The sequence below is a fragment of the Eleutherodactylus coqui genome, chromosome 6, assembly GCF_035609145.1.
Source record: "Eleutherodactylus coqui strain aEleCoq1 chromosome 6, aEleCoq1.hap1, whole genome shotgun sequence".
NCBI classification, from domain to species: domain Eukaryota; kingdom Metazoa; phylum Chordata; class Amphibia; order Anura; family Eleutherodactylidae; genus Eleutherodactylus; species Eleutherodactylus coqui.
Window position 1 is genome coordinate 86,717,866 of NC_089842.1, and position 13,402 is coordinate 86,731,267.

At 46.7% G+C, this 13,402-nt stretch overlaps 1 protein-coding gene across 1 annotated transcript; it reads right to left on the reverse strand.

Annotated features, from left to right (window-relative positions):
- Window positions 1–2,279: 2,279 nt before the first annotated feature.
- RPS19 (ribosomal protein S19) lies at window positions 2,280–9,993 on the reverse strand. The gene is made up of 6 exons (XM_066607103.1): window positions 9,910–9,993; window positions 7,636–7,706; window positions 7,456–7,556; window positions 4,167–4,350; window positions 2,782–2,836; window positions 2,280–2,345 (listed from the first exon to the last, which is right to left on the reverse strand). The coding sequence occupies exons 2-6, from the start codon at window positions 7,704–7,706 to the stop codon at window positions 2,319–2,321; spliced, it is 438 nt and encodes a 145-aa protein (XP_066463200.1). The 5' UTR covers window positions 9,910–9,993; the 3' UTR covers window positions 2,280–2,318.
- Between the last annotated feature and the right edge of the window lie 3,409 nt (window positions 9,994–13,402).

Consider the following 13,402-nt stretch of genomic DNA (forward strand, 5'->3'; position numbering starts at 1 on the left):
TGACTTCCAATAACATCTGCAGCAGCACCACCAGGATAGCAGGGCTGCACTGCCAGGGCAGAGGAGGGGAGAGTACCGCTTGCTGTTTTAAACACAGTTGGTGTTAGCGGGGCAATATCATACAGTAATCGGACAAGCCCTTTAAAAAGTTGATAGTGTAATCCACCCATTCCCTTGATCACCCCGCTTTAAACCCCCACTCTAGTTCATTAATGTCCTTATACACAGGCACCATGTGTTCTGACCAGTGATTTGTATGAAGCATTGCCTTTCAATAGATCCCATAATGTAAATTAGCCTTAGCAGTAGCTTGGCACTGGTTGCTAAAAGTTACTATCCACAAAATACCCAAGTGCATCAACTTTGTTTCATTCACATTTGCCATTTCTCCACCCAAGCTGCCAGCTTCCCTAAATCCTTCTGTAATATTCTATTCTCCATTGTGTTGATTACATTAGAGCTTATCTGCAAATATTGAAATTCTACTCAAGCTATCTAGGCCATTACCATACATATTACAAGCACAGCCCAAACACGACCCCTGTGGCACCTTGTAATTGCGACCCAAACTGAGGATGTGCCGTTAATCACTATTCTATTTTCCATCTCTGAGCCACTTGTTAATCTACTTACTTTCTCCTAAGCCAAATATCTTTAATTCATGCACCAACCTTTTATGTGACTTAGTATCAAATGTCTGAAAAGTCCAGATACATTACATTCAAAGCCCTGAAGGCCCATTTTCATCCAGCAGCAAGCACTGATCAATGCTACATCAACTCAGGTGTTTGCTTAGCTCCATTTACATGGAGATCCTCGATACTGACTGAACGTTAGCGCAGTTTGGGGACCGTTTCATGGTTGGCAGCACGATCCTGTTGACGTGACGGGATGTTACCGATGAACCATAACCTCTTCCCAGCACAAGGCTTAAGTCATACAGCCGAGCGAATTATCGTGCTTGCCAGTGTGTGTTTTTCGCGCAGATGCGAGGAGTTTGTAAAAAACATCTGAAGTTGTGAGATCCTCAAGCGCACAAGATTCTCGTCCTGTGTGAATGTAACCCGAGATACAAACATGGGGCACATTTACATGAGGACAGTGTTCACCTGAACGGCCAGCGCCTGTACACAAGTCGACTGGAACTTATAGAAAGAATCACGTTAGACAAGACTGATCATTCAAATCCCATAATGTTTATTTCAGCTGACACACTACAGGATAGCATAGATTAGGTTTTAAATTTTTTACGCAGAGGTTAAAACCCGATCAGCCTGTAACGTCTAGGTTCATCTTTTAGCCCCTATTAGAATTAGATTTATCATGGCTTAAACTTGGGATCTTCCATTAAACTCATCCATTTCTGCACGCAGCTCTGCTACATTAGTATCAAAAAATGGGATGCAATTATCCAACCCTGCTCCCCCCATTTGATTGCCACACTCTGGACATAATTTCTGTATTGTGCAGCCTCCTGTCTGATACCCATCAGGCAACATCTTTATGTAGCTTTCACTGCTCTGTGCCATCAATCCCCACCCCCGAGCAGAAATGTTACAGCCTCTAGTTGATGCACTTTGGGAGTTTATAGCATCACCTGCTTTATTCTTTTAAGTAAGCTTCAGACCCATAGGTATATCCTCCGGAGAATGAGCTGTGATCTTTATTACACGTGTTACAGGGAATGCCCTTCTTAGGCTGGCTGCACACGACTGGGTCAGATTCTGCATGCGAGAACCAGTGGCAGAATCAGACCCTGTTCCCAGCAGGCATCAGCACATACCTGGCATTTTTTCTGTACTGCAGATGGTCTGCATGGTGAGCTGTTGTACATGCGCAGAAAAGGGTTGGTTTTTATGCCCTGCTTTTCCCATGTTGTCACCTATCTGTGACTTTTCCGCAATTGCAGAAGGGCCACGGGTCTGATGGCTTCCATGGACTTCAATGGAAGCTGCCCATGCAGAATCCATACTGAAATAGATCATTCTGCAATTTTTCCTCTGTGAGTGGAAATCAGAATTGATTTCCGCTAGTGTGCAGGAAAAAAAACACTTTTCTATAACATGCTATGGGCTGTATTTGCCATGTAATCTGGAGGTGGACGCCTCTCCAGATTCCACAATGCAAATCCAGCCGTGCGCAGCCGGACTTAGTCTGTCATTACGTGGAGTTTACCACAGAAATAGCTGAGAAATGGACTATTTAGAGAAAACAATCCTAAGTTACTCTACAGAATGGAGATCACATGATCATCTGAGGAAAAAGGGACGACACCACCATCAGTTTTGGAACAGAACATTTTATTTTAACAAAATGACTCAATGTTTCTTGCTGGCTGCTGCGACCTGTGGAGAAAGAAGAAATAGTCAGAAGATCACTAAAAGAGCAAGTCATCCCCAATGGGGACAGTGGCACTATATGTTACCATGGCAGATAATAGGGTTGGGCTGATCATACATTCCTATTACAGTTATGTCGGGTTGGCATGCTGACATGACAGTTACAGTGCAGAAGGCTTGTGACATTATAGTAAACCAGTACATGTATGTACAAACAGTGGCATTTTGAGTGCTAGGCTAACAGGGTATGCACACTTATAGTCACCATGTATTTTAGCAACAAGGACTGTATCCGACCAAGTCTTGGGAGATGGAAGAGTTCACAAAACAGTCCATCTAATACATGGCAGTATATGCCTGTGCATTATTAGGACTATGTACACGAGTCATTACACACATGACAGAATTAGGAGAACCCAAAGAATAAATGGAGAGCACTCACCTGTCCAGCAATTCTGTCCAAGTCTCTCTGTCCTTGTGGAGTCAGTCTGCGACCTCTGTAATGGCAGGTGAGAATAGAGTTAGGGCCGTTTAGACTAGCAGATTGGTTTATACAGGCAGATACATCATTGGCTTGTTCAAACAAGAAATCGTTCAGAATAGTTCAGTCTTTCAGATTTGCTATACAAGTGAACGAGAGAGACTGAACGAGCAATGTTTAAACTGAATGATAAGAGAACGAGCCAATTTTATGCCTACATGCAATGGGAGCGTGTAGAGAAAACGATTATCGTCTGGCCCTTGGTACAAATTTAGATGTAACCATTATTGCTCACATTTGCTGTCTAAAAGCACCTTTAATCACATCCCTAAACTGCTTCCAAAACTCTCAGAAGGGAAACGATCAATACGTGACAAATAAGGCCCAATGCCCATGGACGACTTACCGCTGCGGAATTCACGGCCAGACCCCCACCGTGAAATCCGACGCAATAACAGTCCATAGACATGCCGTGTTATATCATTCTCCCCTGCCCACAAGCGGAAATGAACCGCGATTTTCTGCTCGCCGGGGAAAATCGCAACATGCTCTATTCTGTGTGGAAAACCGCATGGACGGCTTCCAATGACAGCAATGGAAGCCGTCCTTCCCGCTATACAGCCCAGCGCGTCATGTGCCAGACGAGACACCCGCAGCGGATCCGGACAGGCGAGTATGGGGTCTATGGAATCCGACCTGGCCGTGGGCAGGAGGCCTAACTAATCTTCAAAAAGCAACACTCCACTGTTGTGGCATCTTAAAGTTGCCTGGTAACATAGTATGTTAGGCTGAAAGAACAATGTCCATCAAGTTGAGCCCATTATACCTGCCTTCTTGTATCAGTATATCAGTAAGTATATGGCTGCTTTCTGTGATTTTCTTTTATATTCTGGACCCACTTCTGTTTTTTCTTACAGATATTGATTGAAAAGTAATGACCTAAATATTGCCATGCGAGAGTGGCCTAAGGAGACCAATGCAGCCACCCAGCAGTCTGAACTGTCAGCGGCCACGTATCAATTAAGTAGCTCTCTTCCCACTAGACTTCATTAGCAGAACTTCAGGCATGTTTTCACAGTGACCCAAATAGATCAGCTGATAAAGTGAAGTTAGTCTAAAATGTTACCAATTTCACTAAAGTAAATTTGTTACAGATTATACAAGTCACTTATGAGGGAGTCTCTCCCTGAAAACAAACCGACAAAGGAGCTGGAGGTTCGGTTTTGGATGTAAATGCAGAACTGGTAAACCGCCGCATACACTGGCAGTGTATTCCTCAGCACGATTTATAATTATGGACTAAGCCACTGCAGAAGAGGCATTGTGAGGTGCAGAGTCCCACTCACCCATTGGGGTCTTTCTCCACCATTTTCAGGCCCTCCAGGGACTGCAGTACCCTTCTGGCTACGCTCTTTGATCCACAGCTGAAGTGACTTGGCATAACCCCATTACGCTGACGTCCACCATAAATCTTTGTCATGGATCCTACACCGGCACCACCACGGAGGTATAAATGACGGACTGTGGAAGCTGAAAGACACAAAACATGTAAGTGGCAGAAGTCAAATGGTCTGTCTCCAAAGATCAGCAGCCCCTTTATTACCCCATCTCTGCCCCACAAGAACACAAAGGCTGCCAGTGGGACAACCAAGTACAAGACTATCGTTCTTTTGCATGGGACCTGACAAGTGAAGGAGATTCACTCACTTGGAGGAGTTTGGTTTTTAGTTCACCTAAAAGCCAAGCAATTGTTGTTAAACAGGCATTCCTCTTCGTACACCTGCCTGTTTATTTCAAGTGGAGGTGAGCTGCCAGAAGAGACTTCCAACGCACTCTGCCTCCATTCAGTGAGCGATTATTGCCAATGTGTGGAAGCGCTGTGGGGTTAATTCCTGGATAAAATCACCCAAGGGGTTACACTTGTCCATCTATGATCTTTAGAAAACTTTATAGTAAGTAACAAATGTGCAATGTATATAAAAATCTCATTTTTCAGACCCATCGGGAAATGGGGTCTGAACCATAATGTTTGATGATTCATATCTTGGAAATTATTGGAGGGCAGGAAGATGTACAAGGTGTCATTCTCTTCATAATACAGGTTACGGTAAAACAGGAACAAAGGGAGCCGCGTTGTCACTGCTCTGAGCTTGACTGAACACTGAGCAGAGGGAATGGTGCAGAGACACTTTAGTAAGATTTAGTATTGCCTAAAAAATGTGTCCAAGGCTGGGTTCACACGGGGAGGAATGGTCATGGAATTTCCACCTGCTGCTTAGTCTCAGGCTTAAGATTGCAAAGTAGTTAATTGCATCGCCGTTCCCGCTGTGGGCTCTCCTCTATGGGGAGATGGGGCTGCAGTGGAATAAGCTGCTTTCAAAACCCGCACCGAATGTCTCGGGACTTCAGCTGCAGAAATCTTGCCGAATTTCTGAGTGGTCCCACTGTGAACACTCCGCAAGATTTCCACCTCATGTGAGCTCAGCCTTATGGTTGGAAAAATATATTATATACAAGTATTACACACATTTCCCAATACACAAATTTACAGGCAAGTATGATTAATGATACATTTTCTTGTCAGTAAGGGGTTAAGAAGTTTTTTTTGTAAAAAACTACAAAGAATGCTTTCCTGAAGTCTTATGGTTTTGTACGCCTGTACATGAGGCATTTATAGCATTCCCTCAGCTCACTGGAGAGGTTCAGTTCTAAAAAACAGCCTTAATGTCTTTTATATGCATTCTAGTACAGGGCAAATGTGCGAAGTTTTGTACAAACCAGAGATGGCATCCCGTGTACAAGTACCCTTAGGGACGACCTGATCTGTCCCTCACATTCACTGTATGAGCAACTCAACAAGCGCTATGTAAACTTATCGATCAGTGATCGAGCATACAAGGATATTCATGCCTGCATAAAAGCGACAAACCAGAAGTGCACATTTATGGTTGGCCAGCGTTTAGACTGAATGATCACTTGTGCTGGTTTGATCGATTTGCGTTCCATCTAATAGCACCTTAACCAACAAATTTTTCACTTTCATAAGCAATTTGCAGACATTTCCTTGCTAATCATTCAGTTGATGCCACCATTTACATGAACCAATCATACAACCCTGCTCAACCCTGCAAGATTATCTGCTCAAGCAAAATGGTCCATAACGGTTCCCACTTGTCAAAGATTGGAAACAATGACACTTCTGTAAATGGACTCGTGTTACTAAATGTGGGAATGCTCCCCTGGAGTCAGGTATTGCCTGGGGCCACATGGTTCTACAACAGCTTCATACTAGGCCGGACAAGTACTCATGTCATTCATGTAGCATTGCTCTCAGCGCCCCCTGGGGGTTCGTATATGACGTTTCAGGTAATTTATGATTTGTGGCATGAACGTTAAGCTTTATCACCACTGTTCATGTGACTGAATGAACAGGACATTCTTTAGTTGTGTGGATACCAAACAGATTGTTTTTAGAGTTTTACAAATCTCGGTTTATAAACTTTATTGCATCTTTAATCCCACTAAGTGACTACACGTTTAGGGCTCGTTCACACCGGCGTTAGCCGCAGATAACCATTAGTTTCTCAAGCAGAGAAAAAGAAATGAAACGATTTCCCAATTCCCTTTGATTGCAATCACAATTCACCCCTCATTCTGCTGCGCTATTTGTTCCATTTATAGAAACTGAAAGGAGACTAAACTGAAATACTTTTTTGAAAACCCATTAAAAAAAAAAAAAAAAGAAAATCAGTGGGGGAAAAACTGTTTATTTCCATTTCTCTGCTCCACAAACAGAACGGAGAAATGATTAACTTTGGCCAACAGCAGTGTGAATAAGCCCGTACAGGTATTTTTAAGCTTACAATATACTAGCATACTCCTGTATACTATTAGTCTTTATCATGCCATAGTCAATGGACCATAGCAATCAAAGAATTTCTTCGATCCTGACTGGACGCCTGGAGGCAGCTCTATGTAACTGCAAGTGTTCTTAGAGCAGAAACATTCCCCTCTACTGCAGTCATTAAATGAACTCGTACCTCCGAACAGCCCCATAAACCATAGTGTGATGGTGCCGTTTGGTATAGGGAAGCCGTAAGGTGATCTTTTTATACTCATCTGCCCCTGCGCTGTCCCGCCAGTGAAGTCCACCAATGTCCTGAAAATCTGACTAATGTGGACACAATGGGCACAGACAAGTAATACAAACATCTCGACTCTCCGTCAGCAACACAAAAACAGCACCACGACTTTGTTTATTATGCTGTTCAGAGGCGACAGGTTTCTTTTAACTGTTTACCACATTTGCCCTGTGGGGGGGGTTCCTGGAAATGCTAGGAACTCTATTGCTCCCATATGAATGGAGCCGTCTGAGGTGGGACAACACATTCTACAAGTGATCAAACTTGGCCCGCACCTCCCCAATAATCACAGCAGCTTCCTCCTGCTGCCCCAGTTGTTACATCAAACCTAATGACAGATGCTCCTCCCCTTTGTCAGCTCTGCCTGTGATGACACATACAGCATCAGGTGGAGTCACCTTAGGACTGAATAGTTTTGTGCAGCATTACTGTAAACTGAGGCCTTTCCATCATCCCCCTTGAAAGTAGTGTAAGACCCCCAGGCATCTCTTACCGGCGCGGGTGTAGAACCAGTTCTCATCGTATGGGGCCAGCTCCTTGTGTTTTGCTAGTTTCACTGTGTCCACCCATTCTGGCACCTTTAGTTTACCAGACCTAGAAGCACAAAGACGGTCAACATACAGAAAGGAACGAACGCCAGACAAGAGGTACCACCACCACTAATACTACTTACTTCTTAAGGAAAGCAGCTAGGGCTCTGACGAACTCCTGCTGGTTCACGTCTTTCACTGTGACTCCAGGCATCTGCCAAAGGGAAGAAAACACAAGTCAGTGAAAGAGTACTCCGCTAATTATACAACTACAACTCCCAGCATGCCCTGACAAACTGTAGCCCCACAACTGGAGAGTAGCAGGAGTCAGCGCCAAGGAAGCCCCAGATACAACTACAACTCCCAGCACACCCTTACAGCCTGCAGTGGTGAGGGCATGCTGTAAAGTTCCACCAGACATAACTGGCCATGGCCGGTGACCATGGCTAGAGTCAGTATACAGGCAGTGGAGGAATCAGCCGGGAGAGGGCTGTCAGTGTATGCAGTCAGTGCTGGGCGGAGGAGGCGACAGGCCCGTCGGCGGAGGAGGCGGCAGGCCCGTCGGCGGAGGAGGCGGCAGGCCCGTCGGCGGAGGAGGCGGCAGGCAGTTCCTGATGACACAAGGTGGAGCGGCTTCACACAGCGTATCTGCTGTCTACAGGGGGAAATCCGCAGCACATACACCTAAATGGTGCAGATCTGCGGTGGACTTTAGCCCTTGTCCTTGGAGGGTTAAGCCCCTCAGTGCGAGCAGGCTCGTTATGGATTAGACTCCCCATCAGTTAGAGCGCTGGACTGTAAATACTAGGACTCTTCTTGCAGCAAAATTTGATAAGAGCAGATAGGCTGTTTGCAAAAACCAGCCTTACAGTGACCAAAATAAGCTATCCGCCTTCCACAGGGCAGGGTATAACTCACTGATCGGTGAGGGTCTGACCTTAAACAACCAATCATGAGAACCGACCGCCGCGCCTGAGTACAGAGCGGTTGCACCTGTGTGCCGCCGATCCATTCACTGCACTAGGTCTCCCGGAGACCCAGCACTCCCTCTGCAGTGATTGGGTGGCTCAGTGCCGCCCGCAGCCGTGTATCCTCCACACTGCTCATTCAGGGATCGCTGTGGCACATCCTGAGAGCACCGGGCGCGGAGTGCTGTAAACATAACGGGACGTGAGCGGGCCAACCACCATCATTATGTCGGCTGACTGAGCGACTGATGAGCAGTGCGGTCAGACCTAACGATCATCACGCACATCTGTTCAGGCAAATTTTTAAGCAAGAACGGTTGAGTAAATGAGGGTCACAGGCCCTGTTAGAGATAAGGGGCGCCCGGTGACATCAGGTTGTTCGCGCCGCCTGTCTAGAGCGCCCGGTCACCGCTCAGACTCCTGCAGCGCTCAGTGCTATAACGGCAGGAGCAGACGATTTATGTATCGGCTGAAACGGAGCCTCACATGATTAGCGATCCGTCGCGGGTGAAGGCAACGATTGTCGCTACACCTGAAGGCGCTTAAGGGGGACATCAACGAGACGGCGCCTTCTGGTCCCATAAGGGTACGAGCTGACAGTGGGCGACCCGCTGGGGACCACGTTATACCCACCGGCCCCGCTGTCAGCACCGCTTGATGTGCGGAGCGGTGCAGTAAGTAGTCCGCCCAATATAAGACTAGGGCGGCCCGATTACTTAGCGCGGCTCCATGTGCGGAGGAGCAGGAAGCATACAGCCGCTCACATCTGCGCTGGGAATTCCGCTTTCCCGCATCGCCCACTGGATAGGATGGGGGATGCCTCCTGCCAAGTGGAAGCGAGCGGCGCCGGGCCGACCCCACTGGCTATAAAGGGATCCTTTCGTTTGGCTGGTGTGGAGTCAGAAGAAAGAGCAGCATTGAGCCGCATCATGACCGCCGGGCAGACGCAGGTGTGAAACCGGCCCAACACTTCCATCCGCGGACCCAGCAATAGCCAACTTTCAGGGCGTAACCTCAGCTGTGGGACCAAGGAGTCTCCCGGGGGTTCAGGGTAGAACAGCGCCGTCCTCCTATGCAGGCGACTACAGCGCATCACACAATACAGGCCGCCGCCTCCCATGTGCTCAGCCGGCAGGAGACCCCGTGCGGGACACGTGTCGCCCCTCACGAGCAGCACGGCGGCGGCTTCAGGGTCCCTTCAGACAGAGACACTGCCGGCCGTTAGCTTCCGGCGGGTCCACATGTACGGAGCCGCCGCTACACACACACAGCCGGATGTCCCCGCCAGGAAACTCCGCGGCCGGAGGCCTTAGAACAGCCCGTCCGCTGTGCTAACACATTCACACCGCCTCCGTATACACCCGGCCGCGAAACCCGCTTCACATCCAGGTAATGAAACAAGGAAAACTCGCTCTTCCGGCTCCGTGGGCCGCAGTAGGCCGCACTCACCTTCTCTCTGTAGAGCCGAGAAGGCAAAAGGGAAAAACGGGGTCTCCCAGGCGCACAAGAAGGGAGCGGCGTAACGTCACGCCCCTTCCAACCAGGGAGGCATCCAATTGGACAACGTGACTCGCGCACAGGGGCGTGGCTAATGTGTGTCAAGCCTCGAAGCTGGATGATTCGCTTCCGGCTACTTCCTATGACGTCATGTAGTAGTAGACAGCGAGGAGGCGTCTTTGACCACGTGGTTTCATCATGATTGCAGTAGTTTTGAGATGCCGCTTAGCACCGCTCTTTCTATATATATATATATATATATATGTATATATATATATGTATGTATATATATGTATATATGCATATTTATATATTGCCTCGTGAGCAGGCATTCACGCTGGGCGCTGTAGGTACAGTAAAAATCATAGTAAAAACCACATTGGAAAAACCGTGCATTTTTACTGCGTTCAAGGGCTGCATTAAACAGACATATTTGTGCGCACAACACGCAGAGAGTAGAATTCATTGATTTCAATGGGTTTGTTTTCATTCCCGTGGGCACCAAAAAAAAGCACAACTTGCTCTATTTTTGTGCGTCCGTGCACAACAAGGGCGCCAATAGAAGTCCGTGGGAGGCGCACAAATGCACGGTGGTGGACATGGGCCCTTCGGGTGCGTTCAGACGTTGCAGAAGCATTGCGGATTTTTGTGTGGAATATCCACGAAGGAGGGGGAGGGGAGCCCGCAGCAAATCCGCAGGTTAGAGTAAGGGCTCATTCAAACGACCGTGATTTCTGCATGTATTACGGACGCGATGCATGGATGCCTGACACGCAGTGAATGGCGTCCATGTAAAGACTTACTGATCCATGCACATGTGGACACGGCGTGTAGACACACGCGAGAAATAGATCGCAGCTTGCTGTATTTCTCTGTACCAAGCAGCGTGAGATCTGTACACTTGCATAGGCGGCGTATGCAACGCTGTCCGTACGCAATACATTGTGTGGGAGGCGATTTCATAGGCAACCCCAACAAAGCAGGGAGTAAAAAAAAAACGGTCACATAGTGCGTGACTGTGAGCGCGTGATCCTTGGCCACGCACAGTGCACTTGCTGCCATACGCGGTCTCTGCCAGCTCACATAGACTGGCACATCGCTGCAGGACTCCCGCAGTGTTTTACGGATACGGTGGTGTGAATGAGCCATTACAGCCGAAAATCTGCAGCCTTTGTTTCCTCTACGTGTGAACGGGATTTGCCTTAATCCCACTTGCTTTGATAGTAAACTGTTCTGCTGCGGTTTTTACGCTACAGAAAATCTGCCGTGTCCACAACGTGTAAACGCACCCTGAGTGTGGAGTCCATCTTGGAAAATCCACAGGCAGATTTTGTCCTTTTACTAGACTAGATCCGTGTACAGATCTCTGGCTCAAGCTAGTTTCACAGGGGAGGGTACAATATTGCGCTAGTTGACATGCGTTTTACCCATGGATGCCAGGCGGTTTTCAGGCAAAAACGCCTCGCATCGCTTCTGTGCAATTCCGATCCTCTTGCACCACTTTTACGTGCGATAAAGGATCGGAAGTGTTCCCCATTGGTTCTAATGGGAAAATCGCACTCGCAAGCTCACCCTCCTCATGCGAGAGCCATGCAATGTATTGCGGTATGCCCTATTTTCCCTTTCCTCGGAACGCATCGCCCATTGATTTCAATGGGACCTGTGGTATATTGATATTGATAAAGTATCACCCAAGGGACCATCAGCTGCCGCTCAGGATACTGGGAAAGCTGAACTCAATTTTTTTAATCTTCCCTTCCACCCTCACACCTGAGAGGTTTCTAATATGTATTTGGATTCAGGAAGTCTTTGATCATGATGGCAATAAAATTAGCCAGGGATAGGGGGATAATAATTGTTTGACACTTCGGGTATTTCCCACAGACATCTTGGCTCCAAGATTCAAATCAGAAGAAAATCTTTTAATAAAGATTACCATCTGTGCAAAGGTCCAAGCCCGATATGAATTCTATTTTCGGAATCAGGTGGCCCAGTTGATTAAAACGCATCTACACACATCGAGGTACGGGACCCAGAACACCCCCAAATAGCGTATGTGAGTACCTGGTTATAATTTATGTGTCATGCTAGATATTGCTGAATAGATAAAATCATGGCCTGAAATATGCTGGGCTTATATTTCCAATCTGATGATATCTTGCGTAGATATGTCCGAAATGCGGAATTATGGTTTTTCAGAGGTTGTATGCATCTAACCCACCCCTCCCCAAATGACCTCAGAGGGGGCGGTGGGGAGGTGTGTTCTGGGGAATCCTTTATAACTCGGGTCTCAACGAGCCCCTATTGTCAGACTTCAGAGATATGCCACGGTGTAAGGCTTTTCCATTTGCTGCAATGACTGCATAAACAGAACCTTGGGCCGAATATCCCAAATCTGGTACCTTTCTTTATTTTCTCCTTGTTTTATTTTAAATACTGTCTGTGTTGTATGCCTGTAAACCTTACCTCCATTCTAACATCTTTTTCTGTATTTTTTTTTTATACTTATAAATATTTAGCACTGCTAGTCTTTTTTAGAATAAATCTGCAATTTATTAGTCAAGCCTTGTCCATTTTCAAATGAACCATAACTCTGAAATTTGTGTTCACAATTCATAGTCTGGGTTCTAGCTTACCTTTAACCCCTTCCCTCCCCATGACGTAAGGGTACGTCATGGGAGAGGGGTACTTCCCGCAAAATGACGTTCCCTTACGGCATAGGGATCGCGGAAGATCATAGCAGATCTCGCGCTATCCTACAGTGGGAGCCGGCTGTCACTAGTTACCGGCCTCCAGCTGCAACAGCCGGAGTGCATGGGAGATACGCCCCCCCTCCCCCCCCGCTGTTAACCCATTCCCTGCCGCGATCTACTTAGAGTTCACAGAGGGAGCGTTCACAGAGGGTTCACAGAGGGAGCGTGCTTCAGCCGGCTCTCACGATGTTATCACTTCCTGTATTGCCATTGCCTGAGATCGCTGTAATAAGCGATAAGGCATGGCAGAAGAGAAGTCCTGCCATGCCTTATCCTAGCGATCATCAGCGCTGCAGTGAAAGTCCCTCAGAGGGACACAGATGATGTAAAAAGCCGAGCAAAATAAAGTACAAAAAATAAAAATGTTAAAAAAATGTTAGTATATTACCATAAAAAATCCCACATATTTGGTATCGACGCGTCCGCAACGACGTGTACAATAAATTAAACTCACTTTTAATCCTGCACGGCAAACAGCGTTTACAAAAACGCTAAAAAACTGAGGCAAAATGCTAATTCTTATTTGCCTCCCAAAAAACGCAATAAAAGTGATAAAAAAAAACCGTATGTACCCCAAAATGGAACCAATAAGAACTACAGCTCATCTTGCAAAAAATAAGCCCTCATAGAGCTCCGTACATGGAAAAATAAAAATGTTATAGGACTTTGAATGCAGTGATTTTAGAATAAAT